At 41.1% G+C, this 23,194-nt stretch overlaps 1 protein-coding gene across 4 annotated transcripts in view; it reads left to right on the top strand.

Moving 5' to 3' along the window:
* The window catches only part of MDN1 (midasin AAA ATPase 1), a 150,606-nt gene that overhangs the window by 57,885 nt on the left and 69,527 nt on the right, over nucleotides 1-23,194 (top strand). For all 4 annotated transcript variants that reach the window (XM_019537753.1, XM_019537752.1, XM_019537755.1 and 1 more), the window contains exons 33-46: nucleotides 750-879; nucleotides 4,100-4,321; nucleotides 5,955-6,149; nucleotides 7,677-7,885; nucleotides 11,541-11,663; nucleotides 13,134-13,331; nucleotides 13,426-13,533; nucleotides 16,170-16,358; nucleotides 17,539-17,628; nucleotides 17,741-18,001; nucleotides 18,105-18,375; nucleotides 18,812-18,971; nucleotides 19,495-19,611; nucleotides 22,975-23,183. In XM_019537753.1, coding sequence (XP_019393298.1) covers nucleotides 750-879; nucleotides 4,100-4,321; nucleotides 5,955-6,149; nucleotides 7,677-7,885; nucleotides 11,541-11,663; nucleotides 13,134-13,331; nucleotides 13,426-13,533; nucleotides 16,170-16,358; nucleotides 17,539-17,628; nucleotides 17,741-18,001; nucleotides 18,105-18,375; nucleotides 18,812-18,971; nucleotides 19,495-19,611; nucleotides 22,975-23,183 — 2,482 coding nt within the window. The remainder of the gene's footprint in view (nucleotides 1-749; nucleotides 880-4,099; nucleotides 4,322-5,954; nucleotides 6,150-7,676; nucleotides 7,886-11,540; nucleotides 11,664-13,133; nucleotides 13,332-13,425; nucleotides 13,534-16,169; nucleotides 16,359-17,538; nucleotides 17,629-17,740; nucleotides 18,002-18,104; nucleotides 18,376-18,811; nucleotides 18,972-19,494; nucleotides 19,612-22,974; nucleotides 23,184-23,194) is intronic.

Raw genomic sequence — 23,194 nt, 5'->3', positions numbered from 1 at the left:
GGCATCAAGTCTCCTCTTAAAGACCCCCAGGGTAGGAGCCAGCACCACTTCCCTTGGAAGTTGGTTTCAGATCCTAGCTGCCCTAACTATGAAGTAGTTCTTACGGATGTCTAATCTAAACCTCCTCTCCAATAACTTGTGGCCGTTATTCCTTGTTATGCCAGGAGGCGCTAGGGGAAACAAGGCCTCTCCCAAACCCTTCTGGTCCCCCCTAGTGAGTTTATAGACTCACTTTATTCAATAAAGAAAAGTTGGTCATTTTGAATGTGCTGACAAATCCACCAAAAGGACCTGTGTTCATTGCCTTTGCATTGATTCATTTTAATCCAGCCTGAAGAAGAGAGGGGTTAAGGGAGTTTCAGGTCAATCCTGGATGTAAGTCTCCTTTTCCAAGAGCAAGGGGGCTGCTGACTTGCATGGCTCTTGTTTGATATGCTTTGTCTCCGAGGTTTTGCAAGCTAGCTCAATTTCTTCTTTCAGTCTTTTAGAAATAGCAGCTCCTCGTTTCTTTTGAGCACACAATAGAAGATCCTAAAACCTGCATTTTCTCATTCTAACGATAGTTATAAACACCCTTGGTAGCACTAGAAGGAACAGTAAGTTATTTTGAAAAGGGATTAGCTTATTGTTGTAATGATTCATAAGCTCCAGATCTATTAACCTATAAACATTTAATTTCACTTGTAGATAACATATGTTTGTAGTAGCCATAATGAAAGTTGATTGGCTATATGTTTGTTTGTTTGCAGCTTTCTCCTGCACTGCGCAACAGATTTACAGAGATATGGTGTCCACAGAGCAACAGTCGTGATGATTTAATACAGATCGTAAAGCACAATCTTCAACCAGGACTTTCTCTGCATAGAATAAACCAGCAAAGTAAGAATAAATGGGTGGGTGGGTGCTGGGATGGGGAGGTGAGGTATGATTCAAACACCTGGATATTGATGTAGTTTTGCCAAGGATTCATCTCATGATATCCCTAATTTCCGTAAATGTGTATTTGCAGGCTGACTTCATGATAGGCATTGGCCTCTGTTCTTTCTTTCATAAACGTCACTTTCGTATGACTGATGAGAAGTTGGTAGCAAAGCAGTGTCAAGCTCCCCTTTCCTAGCAGCTCAACAGTGCCCATCTCATTAAAAGCTTACTTTGTTTTCCACGTAATTGAAGGTCCAAATTCATAATTTCTGTTTCTTGCACCAGCAAAAGCTAAATGTGCGTTACTTGAATTGCAGTAAATATTAACTGGTCTGCAGTGCAGTCTGTAATGTTACAGGTAGTGGGTTCTTCCTTCCTCCCTTTGCCGGGAAAGTAGACAGGATAACTGGTTCCATCTATAGTTTCCTCATTCAGCTGCTTCTCCCTGTGCTGTTTCAGTTTGATTACTCAAATGCACAGCAAGGGAGGTGACTTCCATGGCTATCCAGTGAATGATAAAAACAAGGTTGGGAGGTGAGCCTCCTGGAGGATTATGCTTTGCTGTAGTCTTAAACCTTTTTTTTTAACACCTACACTTAATTGAGAGAAAACTGGGTAGTCTGCTTAGACACTGGTGCCACTTTCTTGAGATGAGATGAAACTAGCTCTTCAGCTTCACTGAAGGGGGAAGAAGGTTCACTCATGGTGGCAGAAGCTCTCTCAAAGGCTGCAGGGGAGAAACACTTGTGATGCTTTGACAGACAAAAAGCAGCCATTATACAAAGAGAATCTCATCTTTGTGGAAAGCCAGCTCACTCCATAGGATCCTCAAGACACTAATGAAGAAGAGTCCCCAGATTTCCATGCAGTAAAAGGATCCGAATGGCAGATACCCTTTACTTGGCTTTACAGCATTTGAGTAGCTCAAGGAGTCACTCCTGCCCGCTACATCTTACCCTCCATTATCCAAACATTTAATCTTGAAGGGCCTTTAACCTCCGTTATTGAAACCTTGAAGGAGCTTTCAGGGGCTTGGTTTACTTCCGTGTCTTCTAATTCTTAAGTCTGGAGGTCAGCAGCCCACAGAGCAAATCCAGCTTGTGGTGGCTTTGCATTTGCCCTGCAGAGTCATGGCTTCGGTGGCATGTATCAGTGGGGGGTCTGCCACACGGCAGTTGAGTGCTGAGTGTCTTAGTGGAGGGGGAGCTCTCCCTATGTTGCGCTGCAATCAATTGCTTGGGAGCTTTGGCAGAAGGGAAACTCTCCCTGCGTCCTGCCTTATTTGGGAGTCATGGGCTCTAGAAAAGAGGGGTGTCCCTGCACTATGCTACTCTGCAGCTGGGTAGCAGGGAGAAGTGGTGGAGGCATCCAGCTCCTAGTGCATTCCCACCTACCTCAGATTCAAGCTGGGGCATTGCAACCCCTACTCTAGGCCTCCAGTACTATCTTTTTCCTTGAGTTTTCATGGCTGTCCCAGGGCATCACAGCTGAAAAGGAGGGACAGGTGAGAGCTTTACTGCCAGGCCCCATTAGGAAGATTTTGGGAAGCTTGATAATTTTTACTGAGGCATTCATGGGGGATTTTAAGAATTCCTTCTCAGTCCAGCAAATCCTGGCACACAGCATAAGACTTAAGGGGTAAAGGATTATTTTTTAGGAATGGGAGTAATTATTTCTTTTGTTGTCTAGAAGTAAACTCAAGCTTTTCTTCTCATCCTCTAAACAGGGGCCCACAGGTTTAGGACTGCCATTGGGACTGTCCTTTGTTCATGCTCTCCTTGTTAGGAATGTTATTTCTCTGTCTCTTGTGTAAATTTAAACTTGGATGGAAAGACATTTTCAATTCCTGAATCTTCTTAAACTTCTAAGGCTAGCTTCACTTTCCCTGCATTTTTCAGGAAGCCCTTTTTGTCACTGGAAACTGATTTTCAACCGTAAGTGACCAGATTTATGAAGGCATTTACTTCATATTCTTTGCAAACTCAGAAAAGAAGGAAGTAGTTATTTTTGGCTTTGATGAAAAACATTTCATAACCTCAGATGTAAAATGGCATCCTTCATATTCACTTGCTAGTTATGGATCAAATTAGTTTCATCTGGTTTCTGGTGTTCTGCTCAAAAGTTCATAACAAGTGTTAAGAATAAATAAATGAATAAAAGTTTGGTAGGTCAGAGACTCATTAACAGAATTTAAGGCAAGAAAAGAACCCGCTGATCATGAAATCTCACCTCTGCAATGCAACATAAGCAAAATTCTACATTAAAGCCATAATTCTCTTTGAACTTCAATCTTTTAAAGTAGGTGAGTTCTTCAATTCAGTTAGAAAATTTCTTTCTGCAGATAGACTAGTCCAGTAATACTGCATAATTAAAATTACAATGACAATGACAGTATCAATTGTCTTGCATGTTAAAAACCACTTTTCTCTGAATAATGAGTTCAGTCATCGGTTTTCAATGTAAAATTGTGAATACTATCAAAGAAAATTATTGCCCTGTTTTATTGACGAGACAGTGATCCCTGGAACTAAATAGTTGGAGATGTTTCCTTTGGCATCTCTAAACCAATAAATAGTGGATGCCAGAGTGGGTATTAAATAGGAGATTGATCACTCCTTGAGCAGTGGTTTTCAACCTGTGGTCTGCAGACTGTGTCTAAGGGGTCTGTGAAAGATGACTACAATCAATCAAAAATGTGTGAATACCCACACTTAGAATTTAGAGGGGTCCACACCTCCACTGAAAATTTTCAAATGAAAAAAGGTTGAGGGTCTAGGGATATCCAGTTCTATGCTCTCCTTGTATAGTATCCACTTCTGCCGCTATCAGAAACAGGGTACTGGGCTAGATGGACCATTGTTCTGACCCAGTATAGCACTTAAAGACATCAGAAATTTCAAGAACTATCTCCCTTGTATCATTCATATAATGAATATAATCATTGTGAGAGTGGAGGGGGGTTGGATGGACATTTTTAAAGTATGTTTCGCTGAGAAATATAAACGTTTGTTTTTTCTCTTTAAAAGCACTGGCTTTCAATACAAATATTTTTTAAAAATTCAAAGAATTTATATTTTTTCTTTACACTATGAAAATCCCTATTCTTGTTCTACAGCAAAATCTGGGAGATGACCTATAACATCTAGTTGACAATTGCACGATATTTTTTATGTTTTAGAGGCAGACATAGCTGAGCTCATGATGGACTTCATTGAATGGCTGACTAACCAAGAATTTGGCCACCAGTTTATTCTCAGTGTACGGGATGTCTTATCATGGGTTAACTTCATGAATGTCATGGTAGAGGATGGAGTGTCAGAATTGTCTGAGGAGTGCATTTCTCCAGCGATATCTTTTGTCCATGCTGCATGCTTGGTGTATATTGATGCCATTGGTTCAGGTAGGTCTTCAGTATTTAATGAAGAACAGATTAGTATATTAAAAATGTTTCTCATTCCCTCTCCCGCTCCCTCTCCTTATTTTGCTATTGTAACCCTCTGTGTATATAAAGGTGCAATGGGATCTAATACACAATTTACACAATTGCCTCTCCTGTCATGCTACACAGGAGGCATGATTGTGGGATCCTGTATTAGATCCCATTGCACTTCACTGTTGGAGCAGGGGAAGTCTGATCTCAGGCTCCCTCTGCACCAGCAAGAAACAAGCTTCTGTGGCTGTGAGCCCCACACATCTCAGTTGAGGGTCTCCGAGCTACAGGAGCACCTCATACACCCCCAGAGCTGGAAGATCACTGCTACAGTGATCTCTCCTCCCCAGAGGTGCGGGAAACCCTGCAATCTACTGGCCCTGGGAATTTCCTGCACTCCTGGGGTGACGGCTCACCCCTGCAGCAATCCTCTTGCTTTAGGGGTTTCAGCACCTCGGAGCCCTAGGGATTGTGGCAACCATGATCTCTAGGGCTTGGGGGTTTTATGCTGGGCATGGTGCACTCCTGTGGCTGAGAGCTGTGCCAACTGATGAGGCTCCCAGCTGCAGGGCAGACAGTGCTACATGTGCAAATTAGAGCTCAATAGCAACCAGCTAGAAAGTTAGCACACACATTTGAGGGCTAACTTTATAGTTGGCTGGAGCTTTTTATTGTGTGATAGGTAATTGCATAATTAACTAGGTAATTGCTCAATACCTGTGACATGTAGAGGGGATCTATGTAACAGATACCACAGTATTTAAGTGCCCAAATTCCAAAGGTGTGGTCATCAAACCCCTGCTTCCCAAAGCCTGAAGTCTTTAGACCAACTTAAGTTTCATCTGGTGCAGTTTCCTACTCACCTAAAAGTTCTGCTTCTGTCTTAGTCTTGTCAATGCTGTGCCTGTCACCATGGACATCTACCACTTCAGCTCTGCTAGAATCCTCAACCTTGGCATTTCCCTGCTTTTCTTTTCTTGGGGTCTAGAGCTAATAGGCATGTCCACAAAATATCTAATGTGTCCTTGTGGGACTGGGGTTGTACACAAAACAGGACAATGCCTGGCTGTTTCCATTCAAAAACATGATTCGGTTCTAGTTCTTCCACAGGCACCTCAGCTCCTTGTCAGTGTGTCTCTTCCTTTCCTACATGGGTTTGTGGGTCACATTGTCCCCTTTCTTCTGCTTCTTCTCTAGACTGTGTGCCTACTCCCACCTGTCTTTCTCATGGTGTCTTTTCCATAAAATTAAGCCTGAAGCTAAAACCTGCTCAGAAAATTTCAGCCCAAGTTAGTTTTGTGAAGTTATGAACAGTTGAAAGTAGGGTCTTACAGTGGGAAGTGTTAGTCTGCCTTAATAATAGGTACTGCCAACAGCTGTTGGCTGAGAGTAAATACAACTTTTTCTGATTTTTAATGCATCCTGTAGTAAATTTTGCTATGTGATATTTTTAAACGTTTCATGCTCTGTGGAAATCAATATTAGTTCATCAAGAAACATGTTCCATGTGTATGTATCCATGTACTTTGTGCACAAACTGTGAAATGATTGTATCTAGCTATACATGTACAGTTTACTTTACTTCTGCATTCTTTTAATATAGGTATATCCTGCTCAGCTCATACTGCCTTATCAGCACGTGAAAAGTGTCTGAAATTTTTACATCAGAAGCTTTGCAGAGTTGTTGAGCTTACAGAACATCAGAAGAATGAGCTGAGGATTTATGACAGAATGAAGGAGAAGGAATTTATATGGATTGATAATTTTGTAGGAATACATCCATTTTTCATACCTAGAGGCAAGACATTTTTGGCAGGCATTGATGTCAAGTTTGTTTGCTGTTGGGTTTTTTGGGGGTTTTTTTTTGGGGGGGGGGATTTAATGACTTACCAAGTACTAACCCATAACAAAGGCACTATGATTATAATTTAGAAAGTGTTGTAACATTTGTAATATCTTGTCTTTTTATAAAATTAGTGCAAAGTATCCTCAAACATATCTAAATTTTTCACTTGTTTAGCAATCATTTTTTCAGTCATTTGTTTATTGCCTTCGGACTTATTTCAGTGCATCCCTTGATAATCAACTCGCTTCAGTTTTGGGAAGCAATACTTTTGTGCTTTTCACATTCAGTTCACCCACTACCATCAGTCCTTGAGCAGAGCTTATCTACCTGTAAAAGCTGGAAAAGGCAATCCAATAGCCAGCCTGAGGAATCACTGGATGGTAGGGGTGGAAGTTGACTACAAGGGTCACTTTAGGTTCATCCTGCAAAATGTAGGATGCACTATTCCTAAACCATTCCAGATGTACGTTTTCTTGAAAATCTCCAATCGACAAGATTGTACAATTTCACTGGAGAATTTGTTCCATTGGCCTCTGGTTGTTAAGAAGCCCTTTTGGTTCAGGTTTTCATTTTTGGTGCTTTTTTGTTCCTTTTTATTTGTTTTGAGATTAATCTAAATCTGCTTTCCTGTAGTTTAAATCCATTGCTTTGTTTGCTGCCCTTTGCAGTAGGTTAGAATATTTACTCATCCACCAATTCCATCAGACTTGATATAGCCTTTGGAAAAACCACTCACTGTCTCCAGACAGATTAGCTCAGAAATAAGTATGGAAATAAGGATGGAATTTTTTTTCATAGAAAATGAGTTTCACAGTCTATAAAGCCAAGGGAGTGACTCACCTCACAAAAATTAGAAATGCTCTTTTATTAGTGAAATCAGTGTGATATCCTGATTAGCTGATATCACTAGTGATACAGAAAGATAGAAAGTGCGGAGCTTTCTGTTGGGCAACAAACTTGATGCTTTTCCTTGTTGTGTGGGATAATAAAAGAAAAGAAAATATATGCATGATAGGCATGTAATTTCAACTTTTGCTCCACATACTGACAGCATGTGAAAAATGAACCCTTTTTCCTATAACATGCATTGCCACTCCTTTAAGGTTATACCTTCAAAAACCTGCCTCTTATTTCCACCTGCAGCTAGTTGTAGGCTCAGAAGAGAATTGATCAGTTTGATTTTCATTCCCTTACCTCCATTGTGGTTTATTCCTATATCCAAACCCACTGTAAAGTCAATGTTCAGACATGAGCAGGTATGCAAACTTAAGCATCTGCTCGATCCGTTTTTTCTTAATGATAAATACTGGATAAATAATGATAAATACTCACTGCAAATGAGTTGCAGGTCTGTATTCTATCACTTTCTGTAATGGGGTGAAAAGCGAGCCAACAGACTGAAAACTTGCTCCTTAATACTCTGTAACATCCTTGCTTGTAATTTTTGACACTTTTTTTTTTTCTTTCCCCATGTTTTAGGCCCTGGCCTTCAGAGGAACAGTGTAACAGATTACGCTCTAAATGCAGGAACTACAGCAATGAATGCACAAAGGGTGTTAAGAGCCTTGCAGCTAAACAAACCTATTCTCCTGGAGGGGTCACCAGGTGTGGGGAAGACCAGTCTAGTAGCAGCACTGGCAAATGCTTCAGGAAATTGCCTTGTTCGAATCAACCTGTCTGAACAAACGGTAAAGTAGAATGTTATCCCCCTAACTGTACATTTTTCAGTGTGTGTGTATAAAATAGTAGTTTCTATAAAAGTATGAATACTCGGACGCTGAGTTGTAAGTGTTGAGCTTCCATCATCAGTTTGAGATAAAACTAAGTAGGAGTAGGGTACTAGAAAGAATGGAGAGCTTCTGTTAGGAAAGTGCCATTTCTAGAAGCTGTATTATAGGCCAGTGAGTCTCAGGGTGATGTGAGATCCTTTGAAGGGTGTTACCACAAGATATAATGAGATAAATGAGATGATAAACACAGGCTTGTGCTCAGGCCCTTTCTTGCCTCGATGCTCCCCCACTGCCATTGCCCAGCCCATCAGCTAGGAGGGAAAACTGTAATAAATTACTGCATTTACCCAAATCTAAGACAAATTTGGATTTAAGATGATACCCACTCCCCACCCATGTATTATATTCCAGTCATGGAAAATTATGAATGTGTTTTAATTTTCCAGGTCTAGAATCTAGCTGTTGAAAGGACCTCTTAAATTCATTCCCCACCCCTACCACTGCTACAGGAAAAGCCGTGACAAGTGAACAAGCCCCACCTGCCTTGCCTGTCCCCCTGTTTCCCCTGTCCCCACCCCATTGCTTACCTTTGCAGCTGGTCTGGCTCTGTCTGTGTGGGGGCATGGAGCACCTGGCTGGGCCAGGTAGTAGTGATAGCTCTGGCTTCAGCTTCTACCCCACAGCCCAGGTCAGGGTTGGGGTTGGAGCCACAGCAACTTCCCACTGCACTCTGTGGTTCCCTTTCCCTATGCCCCTCTGCAGTGCATGCCCCTTCCATGTGCTCTGCATGTCCCTTATCCATGCTTTGCCCCCCTCCCGTTCCCCCAGCCCCATATGCCCTTTTTGCCATACTGCCACCCTTTCCTCCATGCTCCCTCTAGCACCATACACCCCTTCCCTGTGCTCCCCCTGCACTGTACCCCACTCACCCTTGCTTCATGTGCCCTCTACCTGCTGCATGACTGATCCAGCCTGGCCCCTTCTGGAGGCACAGCAGCTGCTTGCTTCGCCCATATTCAAATATAAGAGGAGGGCTTTTTCCCCAGTGCTGAAAGGGGAGGTGGGGAAACCTTATGATAGATTTGAGTAAATATGGTAGTTTTTGAAATGTGATGCCACTCAATTCACAGAAGTTACGGAGGGGTGGCTTCCATCTAAAAGGGTTGACAAACACTGTTCTAGATCAAATTGTGTGCACATCTTCATAGATTCTGAGTTTATCTTGGGTCCTGGTCAGTTGCTTGAAAGATTTAAAGGGAGTTTTTTTCCTTCTTTTTAGTGTGGACACCCACCACACTTACATGAGAACATTCTCACTTTACCCTGCTGGAATATTGGAGTGGACACATTGTCACAAACCTGTCCACAGGGTATCCTCAAAGGCCCAAGTTTTCCACCACTGTCCTGCTGCTTATCCCAAGGAACAGACTAAGGTTTGACCTGGGATAACTCTTTATCCTTGCAACACTCAGTTCCACTGCCTTATACTAGAGCTGTGCAAAGCTTCAGTCCCTGATTCAATTTGGCGGAGATTTGGTGGCCAAATCTCCAAATTTGAATCGAATTAGGAGACCCTTTAATCTCTCTGAAATGAGTCGGAACCTCCGGATCAATTCGGAGAGATTCAAATTTAGACACAGCTTTAAATGTTTTTTTCTACATACCTCAAGGTACCAGGTGGCTCATGAACGCTGGGATGGTGGGGTGGATGTAGTGTCGCACAGGTGTGCAGGGGGCTTCCCAGCATGCTCAGCAACAGACCTGGAAGTGGACTAGCATTCTGGTCCACTTCTGGGTCCACTGGGGAGTGAGCCCTCCTGGCTTGGCCACTGTTGCTTCCTGGGTCTGGGGAGGGGCACCTGGGGTCCCCCTGCTGCTGATCGCCAAGCGGGGGTGAGGGGCCCTCCCAGCATGCTCAGCAGCGGACCCAGAAGTGGACTGGAAGTACTTCCTGGCCACTTCCAGGTTCACCGCCAAGCATGCGGGGGGGCCCCCCCCACACTCCTGTGGGGCACGCTCCATCTGCCTCAGCACTGCAGCATTCACGAGCTGTGCCTGGTACCTTGAGGTATGTAGAAAAAACATTTAAAGGTGTGTCTATGTCCGAATCACTAATTTTCTGAATCAGCATCTTCTCAAAGCAGGACCAGTCCCAACTAGATCGTCCCAGCCAAGTCTTTGTCTAACCAGATCTTAAAATCCTCTAAGGATAGAAATTCCACAACCTCTCTGGGTGCTTTACTACTGTCCTGGTGAGAGTTTTTTTCCCCTAATATCTAATGTAAACTTCCTTTGCTGCAACTTGAGACTCTTGCTCCTTGTTCTGTCATCTGCCACCACGGAGAACAGTCTAGATCCATCCTCTTTGGAAACCCCCTGCAGGTAGTTGAAGGCTGCTATTAAATCCCTGCTCAGTCTTCTCTTCTCTAAACTAAATAAGCCCAGTTCCCTCAGCCTCTTCTCAGAAGTCATGTACTCCAGCCTCCTGACCATTTGCTGAGGGATCTGGGACTCTTTAGCCTGAAAAAGAGAAGGCTGAGACAGGACTTGGTAGCAGCTTACCGCTACATCAGAGGGGTATATCAAGGGCTCTGTGAACAAGTGTTCACCAGGACACCCTTGGGGAAAACCAGGAGTAATGGCCACAGACTCCTGGAAGACCGTTTCAGGCTCAACATTAGGAAAAACTTCTTCACGGTTAGTGTCCAGACTGTGGAATAAGCTCCCTTCAGAGGTGATGCAATCATCTACCCTGGAAATTTTTCTTCAAGAGGAGACTGGACAGTTGATCAACTTGCTGGGGTCACCTAAACCCAGGTGTCTTTCCTGCCTGGTGCAAGGGGCTGGACCCAATGATCTTCTGAGATGCCTTTCAGCCTTACAGTCTATGAATCCTTTTCCTTAAATATGCATCCCTTGGGTCTTTTCATTAAACCATATTCAAAATCACAAAGGTGCATACAGATAATGTAAATATGCCATACAGTGATAAAAGCAAATGAATGCATTATAACCTTAGCTTTTCAGTGAGACCATGCATGCCATATCCATAGAACAAACTCAAGAAAACATTTGTGACATCCCACGAACACCCCAAAATTTGGTGGGGTACAATGCACAGGATTTACTTCAGAGAAAATGCTGTTCTCCAATGTAAAGTTACTTCTGAGAGACGATTTAAATTTACTTTGGAGAATGCTACTCTGGTATATGTGTTGTGTGTCCCCTATCATTGTGAGTTTCATTCCAGGGTAGCTATTTGCTCAGGGCAAACTAACTCCCCTATTAACTAGTAATAGAGCCTACTGCTGGCAGCCAGCTTCACAGAGTTAATTGTGTGTCTGTTTGTTCCTCCAGGGTAAAAATATTGAGTGAGTGACTCCAGAATAAACATGTAGTCGGTCTACACCCTTTGTTGAATGCACTAATGGGTAACTGGAAGCCAAACATAGAAAACTCAGAAAATGTTTTATATGCCACAACTCTTAAAGTAAGGTTGGAATGTTGTTCACTTTAAAAATAAAGCAAGCCAAGGTCAGCAACAGGCTGTTAGGGATTTTATGATCTTTTATGTAGTTTCACAGATCTTTGCGTTTCTCCTTTATTTCCAAAGGACATAACAGACTTGTTTGGCACAGATTTGCCTGTAGAAGGTGGAAAGGGAGGAGAATTTGCCTGGCGGGATGGGCCTCTGCTTGCGGCATTAAAGGCTGGACACTGGATTGTGCTAGATGAGGTGAGTGCACATCTGGCATACAATCAATATAGAGCATTTAGAAGAAGAAAAACATGGTGATTTGTGGGGTCTTGTGCAAACTTTTCACAAGTGTCTAAATGACTTGGGAGCCCAAGGCTAAGTTTACATTTGAAAGCTTGTTACCATAGTTGTGCCTGGTAGGAGTGAAAAAAGTCACACCTCTAATCAGTATAGCTGTACAGCAGAATGCAGATGCAGTTATATTAATGAAAAACTCCTGCTGCATTTCCAAGTGGAATATACTGGTACAGCAGTACTTGAAAACCCTGTTAAGCATAGACAAAGCCCTACATTCTTGATAAAGGGCACCAGAGATCTAGCCTACAGAGCCCTTGGTGCTGCCTGCAGGCATCAGGATGGACCTGCATGCTGCCTGCAGCACATGCCAGATTGATTCAGAACAGTGTATGGTGCTTCATGCGGTAAGAGGGCTGGTCTGTGGGCTTGATCTGACCTGTGGACTGACACCGTGCTACTCATCCAGCTGGCTCTTTGGGGCCCAGGACCACCCCAAATGGAGGAAGAGTCTGTTGCAGGGATCTCAGTACTTTGAAATCTCAGGACAACAACAGGAGATGGAAAAGTGGGAGCGGAAGCCAAATCAAGCAAGTTGTGAATCAAATCGAGAAGCCAGCACCGTCCACCCCACATGGAAACATGTCTGAGCTGCAGTAGTGTCAGTCAATCCCAGATAGGCCTCGTCAGCCATTTTCAGATACACAGATGAGACAGTCATGGAAGACAATCATCCTCAACTGTGAGGGATTGCTGAAGAAGAGTCATCCAGGTTGAGTTTGGCACCCCTGTTCTCGATTCAGAAGTAATATAGACATTCAAAAGTTTTAAGTACAGTGACTTAAAATAGGACTCCCAAGCTCTGAAAGTTATTTAAGATTTTGGATTCAAAGTTATTTAGACACTTTGGAAAATTTTATCCTTAAACTCTTAATGCGGTATTTTATTTTAAAAAAATAGCAAAGATCAAGTTTCTCCTGGAGATCTTGATTATAATTGTGCTAAGTGTGAAGTCTTACATTCTCTGTTGTAAAACCGCCAGTTTAAAATGCTTATGTAACTTAAACATCTCTGTTAACTTTTGTAGCTTAACAAAAATTTAACCTGCAGACTTAGGAGTAAGCATAAAAATTAGCCCAAAAGAAACAATGAGTGCACAAAGGACAGATTTTTATAATGAAATGATGCTGTAATACCCTATTGACACCATGGTGGAAGAACCGAAATAGAAAAATTTGTAATTACAGCTTCAACTGCTGTCCTGCCATAATATAGAACAATGGCTGGAGATGGTTTCAGAAACTTTTTCTGAATGGGAACAGGGGATTAGAATCTTACCTTCATACACAAATTATAGCCTGTTAAAGTAGAGGTCATGGGAGGTGCTATTTTTATGCAATATTATTATTTTTTTCTATTTCTTTTCTCAAATAGCTGAATCTGGCTTCCCAGTCTGTATTAGAAGGACTGAACGCCTGCTTTGACCATCGGGCAGAGATTTACATCCCAGAATTGGGAATGAGTTTTCATGTGCAACATAAGAAGACAAAGATCTTTGGATGCCAGAATCCATATCGGCAGGGGGGTGGACGAAAGGGTTTGCCCAAATCTTTCCTCAATAGATTTACGCAGGCAAGTCATCAGTTTATTTCGAGCTGTGCCACCATCCTGTATTTATTCTTGTAATGATTTAAGGAATAATACACTGTGTTATCAATTCTATTAGGTATATGTTGATCCACTTTCAGCTGCAGATATGGAGTTCATTGGGAACACCCTGTTTCCTGCCATTGACAAAAATGTCATTGCTAAAATGGTTGCCTTCAATAACAAGGTAAATATTTTGATTCATCTTTAAGTCTGAATTAATGCCTGTGTTTATAGAATGAATGAAAGCAGAATGAGTGAATGCGAGGGCCTTTTAAAAACAAAAATATGTGTAGCATAGAGAGATTTTGCAGAGAAGTTGGGAGAGACAAAAGGTATAAAGGAGGATGTAGAACACAACAGATCAGGAAACTGGAAGGGGGAAAGTCAGTAAATTCAGAAAGTACCAGAGGAAAGAGTATGTTATGTTTCAGTGCAGGAAAACAGCAGACTGAGCATAGGAAAGGAAAAATGTCTAAGAAAGAAAAGATGTAATGAGAACAGTCAGCCAAATGCCAGCATGTTACCATTATTCAGCATATGTATTTAGGTCTTGTTCATCACCTTTTTGCAGTTTGTCTAATGCTATTTGACAAATACACTAATATCATTGCTAGATCAGACACGCATGGAATAGGTTAATCCTGCTAGAATTTGTTAAATATATTCAGTGATTTTCTCTGAAATCCAGTTAGCCCTCTAAGTGATGACACCTGAAGAAAAAAATTCACAGTTACTTAGCTATGAAAATTAAAGTAGAAGTGGGATAAAATACAACTTTTTATGACCTTCAAATAGCAGGTCAGGTTTGAGCCATTTCCTTTAAGGTGGGAGGGGGCTAGTCAGCTTAGCTGTAAAGCTATTTGTCAAGTAAAAATATTCAAAATGTGGGAGCATTCTATTAAGCTTGTCAGCATTGTTCCCCAATTCCTGATTTCTTGGAAATTAGGTTTTTACTGATTATATTTATACAGTTCATAGATGTTAGCTGGTCCTTAGAGACCAACTAAGAGTCCTCCCTTAATCCACCCTCCCCCAGCTTGGTGCTATGCAGAGCCATAGGCATCTCTGTCTACAGAAGGCAAAACACTATAGAGATACCACAGACCTAAGAATAGGAATAGTACATACAAGCCAAATGAACAGTATGATTTTATGTTAATGTTAAACAAAAAAACCCCCCACCTCAACATGTAAATGTTTTTTGATTGTATTGAGACGGTAGAAAGATCTTAATGTGCTGGTAGATATAGGAGATATAACCTCACCTCTTCTCCATCTTAAGTTTGGGGGAAAAAATGGGTTTTGGAAACTCAGAATTGAATATGGCAGATACTAACTTTCACTGAGCATAGGTTATCCTAGAACTGTTGAAGCAGAGAGTAAATAACCTGAGCTGTAAAGTTTCATGAGAGTATGCAGGGCATTTTCAGCATATTTAGAGGTTGATCGATTGCTATCAAAGAGAAGACTTTAATAGACTCATCCTCCATGGCAAGAAATTCAGAGATACTTAAAATACAAAATTCAGTATATTTTGAGGAAGGCCTGCACTAAAGTCTAATTTATGGTGCATCACTGCATAAGTGTGCCAATTTGTGGCTTCAGTACTATTTCTCTGTATACGCATCCAGAGCCATATAATACAGTAACAAGTTTTTCCCCTAAATCTGAAGGTTGTTATAAATGTGCAAATTAATTTTAATTCAGGTGAGTCAAAGTAAATTTTGAAGGCTTTTTAAAGCCCTCCAAAGAGCCGTTAGGGTTACACTGATGAACTAAAATCCGATTTCTGAACTACCAATGAACCCATTTCCTAAATGAGATCATGTTAGTTGTCCAGGTACTCCTCACTTAACATTGTCCCTCCCAGTTAACGTTGTTTCGTTATTATGTTGCTGATCTATTAGAGAACATACTCATTTAAAGTCGGGTGATGTTTAGTTATAACGTTTGGCTGCCGCCTGCTAGTAGGTAATTATTTTGATGTAACTAGATTTGCTTAACATTGTTTCGCTTAAAGTTGTATTTTTCAAGAACGTAACTACGATGTTAAGCAAGGTGTTGCTGTATCTGAGAAGACTAAGGGTAAGCAACATACCTGGTTTCTCAGCTATATATTCCACCAACCTTAAATCTGTGGCAGTCATTGTAAGAAATTAGAAGTAGATGAACCATAATAGTGCTTGGAAAATGTTTTGAAAAATAATGCTTGGAAAAATGTAACACCTTACAGCTGATGCTCTGTAACGGTTTTGTGTGTTTACTTTAAATGGAAGTTCAACTACTATATGTTTTATCCATATTTAAAATTATAGAGATTTAGATCCACTATGCCATTGCAAAGAGTGGACAGATACGGTTACGTTGGTCTCCAGTGGCTTCTACGAAGTTACACTGAGTATGTGTATGGAAAAATAGTTGACTCAGCCAAGAAAGGTATTAAGAGAGAAACTAAAACATGTTTTATCCCTTGCATAGAATATTGTATAGAGGGGTCTTGCTGAAATATCATCCCTGGAGTCCAAAACAAAAAGAAAGAAAAAGATGAAAATGCCTAAGGTGTTAGGAAGTTAATATTTAGTAGATAAGCCACCCTTCATGTTGGGCAGGCTGAATTTGATAGCAGCAGCCCCAGGCAACTCCTTGACAGTGGCAGAGGACTCTTAATGCCTTCCAGTGTCCTCTGCATTAGGTATGGGATGCCTATTGTCAGAAGCCCATAAGAAATGTTTTAAGATTCATATGCAAGTGGAATTATTATTATTGTTGTTATTATTATTATTATTATTATTATTATTTTACAACTGCTGCTTTTTCTAGATTGATCAAGAAGTCATGGTTGAAAAAAAATGGGGACAAAAAGGAGGACCCTGGGAATTTAACTTGCGTGATCTTTTCCGCTGGTGTCAGTTGATGCTTGTCGATCAGTCACCTGGATGTTACAATCCAGCCCAACATGTATTTTTGGTTTACGGTGAAAGAGTGAGAACCAATGAGGACAAAGAGAAGGTGAGTTATACAATTTCTTTCCCCACCCCCTCACTGTTGTGAAATGTTCCTAAGAACTTGCATGTATAAATGTAAAAATATTTTACAGCATAACTATAGATATTGCTGTTGCACAAAAAATAATGCAGAAAGAAAAAAAGAAAATGTGTTAATCATCCCCAACGTGTGCCTCTCTACTTCCCTTTTTAAAATACCTATTGCTTTCGTAGCTATTGGCACAAAAACATAGTAATGTACATACAAACCCAGGTGAGCGCAGCAACAAAGAACTTGAGTGAGGTTTGGATGATTTGTTACATATCAGTATTTCTGCAAAGTGTATGTGTAATTGGGGACAAAGGAGTCTCAGCTGAGGGATGGATTGAAGGAGGAAGAGAGTGAGAACACTAGTATTTAATGGGAGTTGGTTTATTTCTGCAGTTGAGAGAATGAAAATAATGTCATTAATTATTTGCAGTATTGCAGGATTCTATTTGTGCTCATTTGTTGCTGATCTTTTACATGTTTAGTTTTTAATTTCTGTGCAGTTTGTATAATATCTCTCCTTTTCAATAGCTCGTCACATCACCGTGTTCTCCCTCCATAGTGTTCTGTTGAATCTTACCCTGCCTTTCGTTCTACCTGCTATTCCTTAAGCTTGAAGTAGGCCCCTTTTCTAGTTTGCCAAGCAAACTCACTTCTTAAAGTCCCTTCTAAAACTCAATTTATTTTGATTACGTGTCCATCTTTAAGACTCCTCCTGCTTTTGTGTTGCCTAATTTGTTCATTTTTTGCTGTTTAAACCTGTAATTGAATTGAAAATCAAACTCCTAAGTCTACGTTATGTGCCAGATATAAGCAGTAACTTTTCCCTTAAGTTTCACTTTCCTTCCCTGCATCTGTGTTCTACATGCTGTATCAGAAGAGCTCTTTATCAAATGCCATCTTTACCTGTTGTTGTTTCTGATCATGTCATGGAAGATAAAGTTTGCTAACTTAGCAAATCCTTGTGGATTGTTGACACTCGCAGTTATAGCTGCTATACTTCATTGGTGGGTTTCTGGACAATAAAGCAAAGCTCTTTTAAGATAATTCAGAGCAAATATTCCTTTAGAATGAGAAAATTATAACTTGCATGTTGTAGAAACCTAGACTAATTAATTTCTTTTTTCCTTTATAATTTTTTTTTCTCCCTGGTTAGGTCATTTCCATATTCAAGGAAATTTTTGGCCACGATTCTAGTCCATATGTGGGGACCAGACAGTTTCACATTACTCCTTATAATGTTCAGGTAAGATGAGAGAGAAAAAAAAACATATCTGATTTATCACCTTAAACGTGACATTCTTTTCTCCCTTTCTCACCGTCAGCCCACTGATGCATTTTTGTTAATTCTGTTTTAGATTGGGTATTCAGTTCTCTCCCGTGGCAACTCTGTTCCTCACCCTGGCAGAAATCTATCACTTCTTCATCATTCCCTGCAGTCCCTTGAATCCATAATGAAATGTGTACATATGAGCTGGATGGTAATATTGGTAGGTCCTGCAGCTGTTGGCAAGACCAGTCTCGTTGAACTTCTGGCCCACCTGACAGGTCATCGACTAAAAATTATGGCAATGAATAGTGCTATGGATACAACTGAACTCTTAGGTGCATTTGAGCAGGTAAAGTATATTTTTGGGGTGGCTGCTATAAAATAATCAACTGGTTTTTAATCATTTAATAGAATCATCAGTACTATTATTAATATAGTAACTGCTGTTGTAGGTTGATATCATTCGGCCATGGCAATCCCTACTCGAGAAAGTGGAGAGTACTGTGAGTACACTAATAAGAGACAGTCTGCTGCTTGCTGACATCTGTGCAGAAGATGCTGAAGTTGTGCTGCGAGCTTGGAGCAGCTTCGTTCTCAACTTCAAACCCAAATCCCTGGGTGATGGGAATAAAAATATAACAACTGAAGTAGTGAGCAAACTAGAGGGAATATTATCACTTATCCAGCGACTAAACAATAAAATAAACTCTTACTCCAAGGCAGGTATGTACAAGTGGTGATTTGGAAGCAAAGTTCTGAAAACTGTATTTCAGTGGGGAAGTTCCTGCAGCAAGTTGTATATATAGCTAATGAAATGTTGAGAGTGGGTTTTTTATAAGTTTTTCCATAAATTATCTGAAGATCAGTGCTATTACGTAAATCCATGCGTTCAACACAGTTATTTTTTTTTTAAGCGTGTTTTAACTAGGGTGTTTCCAAACTTAATGTCTTGTGCCAATTTATTATGGTTGTGCTCAGCAATCAGAATCAGGGCTTTACTCTGATGGTTATATTACAAATACAGAGTGAGGCAGTTCATGACCAAAGGTTAAATCCCATGGCTCCTGGTCTACAGTTTGCATGGTATGTGGATAGACTCCTAAAACAAAAGCAGTTTCAGTAACTGAAGCCATTACTATAAGATTTTTTTCTGTTCTAGAATTTTCACGACTGATGGAAGAATTTTGGCATTTCAAGCTGCAGCATGTTCAGTCTGTGGATGGTCAGAGTCACGGCACTTTCGAGTGGGTTGATGGAATGTTGGTTCAGGCCTTGCGGTCCGGTGACTGGCTTTTAATGGACAATGTTAACTTTTGCAAGTAAGAAATATAACAGTTCCACTTCTGTGGTGAACAGATCTCTCTCCGCACCTCCCGTGTTCATTTTGACTCCCCCTTACTGTTTCAAATATACTTTTCAAACTGGTAAATATCTATTCTGATAGCAAATATATATTCTGATAGCAATATGCTGTTGTAAGGCATCCTTTCTCGTGTCCTTGCAACAAGGTATTTAGCATAATTCGCAGATTCATTGGAATCTGACATGCCCTCCTGAGAACGCTTCTGCTGTGGCCTCAGACTTGCAAACTCTGGGCTGTCAAATGTGTGCCTTAGCACCTGCACCACCCCAGTCTCCACTGTAAGGATGATTAAACAGCTAAAGGTGAAGAGGGGACTCTTCCATCTAAAAATACTTAAAGTAGACGTGGTTTCTGTTATCATTGTCTTCGGTTATCTCTTCAGCTCCTTATTTATGGTTCATTTTGATTTAATATGATTTACTTTGGTATGAAGGAAGAAGGACTTGCAACTCACAGAAACTTTTTTTTCTTCAATACAGTCCTTCAGTCCTGGACCGCTTAAATGCTTTGCTTGAACCTGGAGGAATCCTTACCATGAGTGAGAGAGGCGTGATAGATGGCTCCACCCCTACAATAGCTCCTCATCCCAACTTCAGGTGCTCAATTTCTTAACATTTGTGAAGTTGCTTTGTTTCTGCACTGACCTTGAGAGATGAATGATATTGACAGTAGGCAAGATTGTGTTATTCCAGGCAAACTTCCTTAGTTTCCCCCTGCACAGCATGGCCTGTCTTTGCTGACCAGAGAAGAGAAAGCTGTGCTGGTTTAAATTGGGTTCAAATTGCTGCTCTTTCACAGACTGATAGTGACAGGCTATTTAGCATCTCTTTGCTTTGGATGATCCGCCTGCATCATGGTTTCCTGTCTCAGGAGTGCTGTGAGGACAAATGCTTTAAAGCTTGTGATGTGCTCACATCCTATGGGATGGGTAGAGGATCTGAGCACTAGAGATGAATAAGTATGTGGGTAAGTATCTCTCAATCAGTACTGTATGTTTAATGCTAAACAAAATATATATATTGGCATGGCCCTTGAGTAGTGTAACCCTTCTGCTGGGCACCACTCAGCAGCTGGGTACCATTTGGCTGGTTTCAAATTTTGGGATACCAATACATTTTCACTGTGGCTTAAGCCTCCATCCAGAATTCTGGGATCATTGAGTTTGGTTGGGTTATCCCCCATAAACAACCCCCCCCCCTTTTTTGCAAACAGTATAAACACAGAGGACAAATTTATTACAGAAAACAAAGGAAAACAATAATTGAAAACACTACCAACTACAAAATACAGTCTCTAATACAGTACAAAGTATAGTTTGCAGCCCTTCCGAGGAGACTCCATACATATCCAGGTTGTCTGAGATGTGGGGCTCAACCAAGGTTTAGTTCCAGGGGCCTATGCCCCTATGCCTGCTACTCAGCAAGAGAGTCCTATAAGCTGTTCCTTGTGTTTCATGGACTCTTGGGGAGCTGCTAGTAAGCATAGGTCCTTCTGCAGTGCAAGGGGCCCCTCATTGCTTCATGGGAAGCTGTAAAGCAGCGATCTCCACTTTCATATGGTGGCTTTGGAGGGTGACCACACCCCAAAATTCCTACTCCCAAATTCCACAGCTCCTGTTGCAGCAAAAACTTCCAAAGAACTCAAAAGAAAGGGAGCCAGGCCTATCTTGATTCCTGGGCCTGAACTGCGGATGGGTTCAGGCACCCACCTAGGCTAAGGTGCAACAGGGACCAGGCTCCAAATCCTGACCCATGCTTTATCTGGCTCTAATCCTGGTTGTTTGCTCCAGGATATCCCGTCAGCAAAGAAGACAAAGAAAGGGAGAGGAGAAGAGTCCCAGACTGAGACTCTCTCACTCCCTTGTACTGAGAGTTCCCTTTCACCTTGTTTTTTCTGCTGGGGCCCTCCCTGGGATTCCTCTTAGCCTGCCAGCTGCTTCTTCCTATGTATCTGGTGTGATATCACGCCAATTATCCAATTAGGGGTCACCAGGCTTCTTGTTTTTTTTCCCATTAACCAATTAATTTGAAAAAAGAGCACTGCCCAGTTAGCCAGTTAGGGTAGGGGTCTGATTTCCCTGGCTTATGGGACAAGAAGCAAGGTTTCTTGCTTAGAGTAAACAGAAGGGTGGGTTCTAGACAGAAGATGTAAACAGAGGAGCTTTCCTGCCTTTGTTCTAGCATCAGACAAGATACAGCCAAGCAAATGTGTATTAAAGCTGGTCATATTCAAGCTAAAACAATATTTTATGGCTGCATTAAATTAGAATACTTTGCAGTACAGAATGCTAATACATTTTGTGTGTGTGTGATATACAGTAGTATTTGTGGGTCAGTGTCAAGGAGGGAATTTAAGCATTGCTGTACCTAATCCTTACATTTTTATATTTATTGAGACAATACTTTTGGTTCACTATTTCCTTGGCTTATTCCAACCGCAGATGTTGGAAAAGAAGGTAAAATGTTTCCTTCAGGTGGCTGAGGTTCTTTAACTTGTGTTCTGTCATTTAAAACTATTTCTAAGCCTTTTGACGAGGAAAAGTCATCTCCCATGTTGGAAGGAAAGGAGATGAACCAAAGAAACCAAAGTTGCAGCACTTTTTGAAGGGTGGAGAAACTACTGTATAAGACACTTCTATCAGGCCTCGACTGTACTGTGTATGAATGAGAATAAGCTACCCACACCTCTGCTCTAATTCAGTGTAGATAGGCTGTAAATCACCTTCTTTCTTTGCCAGGTGCCCCCTTCTCCCCTTCCCCCCTTGAGACAGGGTCAGAAATGAGTTTGAGAAGTGACATTTCCCTTGTAACAGGGTTTTTGGTTGTACTGGTCTAAGGACATAGGTAGGCACACTTATTTGGGTAGATGTGATATCTTTTATTAAACCAACTTAGTTGGAAAAAATTCTTCACAAGCTTTTGGGCACAGGCACCCTTCTTCAGGCATAGGGAGACTTCCCATGCCTGAAAAAAAGGGTGCTTGCAAAGAACTTTTTTTCAAACTACTGAGTTCGTCTAATAAAAGATATCATATCTACCCAAAGAAGCTTGCCTAGTTCCCTTGTAAGACTTTTGCTCTGGGTGAAATCTGGGATCGTGATTCAGTTCCTTTTAGCCAAGGTCTCTTTATTCACTTTACTCTGACTGTTGCCTTAATAGCCATACCCAGGTCCCTAATGGCACAGTGCAAACCCAGGATTATCACAGTTGATTTTCTGCGGCTTCCAAGGTATATTCAGCTCTGAGTAACCTTCCAATACAGAAGTGCCTGTGTTTAGACTAAGAAACCAGGCTTGTGGTAGAGGTGGCATCTTTTATTCGCCCAACTAAGTAGGTCCCTTCTGACCCTACTTCTATGAAGTAGATTTTTTACCAAAAAAAATCTTTAATTGCAAGGTTTCAGGCACAAACACCCTTCATCAGGCATCAGAGAAAAGACTGTAAGTTATCCTGGGTAGAAATGAAAGTTCATGTTTCGTAGGATTTCACAGAGGAGTCAATAGATGGAAAACTCCTCTGGGCAGGCAGTTCTTAGCTGGTAACTAGAAACTTTTAGTCTTATGCTACTATTTTAAATGGGCAGAACCTGAATCAGTTTAGTAAGTATAAATTGCTTGTGACCCCAGAAGGATTTTTCAGTGTTCCTAGGTCTCCTTTATATGGAATTATTTAGGCTTATTAAATACCTTTTTCTAAATGGCATAACAGACTAGGGTATTTTACATAATTAAGCCAAATAGTTTAAAGAGATTGTAACTAACACTTTCTGAAATTCTGGTGTACGCTTACACAAATAAAACTCACCATGAGCTCACTGGGACAAAGGTCCTTCATATTCTACCCTTTATGAAAGTGATTTAAAGGGATGACTTTATACACAGTGGCAGGCTGTATGAACAGTCTTAGTGGTTTCAGAATCATATCTTGTGTTTTTAGTAGTCTCTTGTGACTGTTTAACAGGCTTTTCCTTTCAATGGATCCTATTCATGGGGAAATATCCAGAGCCATGAGGAATCGTGGGATAGAGATTTACATTCCAGGGGAGAGCGATTGGAATGTATTGGATCAGCTGGACCTGAAGTTATTGTTGCATGAATTGGGCTTAGTGGGAGATAGCATCTGTGATGCACTTCTGACAGTTCATTCAGAAACTAAAGAGATGATAGCAGGTAAGAAAAAC

This window comes from Crocodylus porosus, unplaced genomic scaffold, assembly GCF_001723895.1.
Source record: "Crocodylus porosus isolate Cpor-Errol unplaced genomic scaffold, CroPor_comp1, whole genome shotgun sequence".
NCBI classification, from domain to species: Eukaryota; Metazoa; Chordata; order Crocodylia; family Crocodylidae; genus Crocodylus; species Crocodylus porosus.
This window is presented reverse-complemented; position numbering and strand designations above follow the sequence as displayed.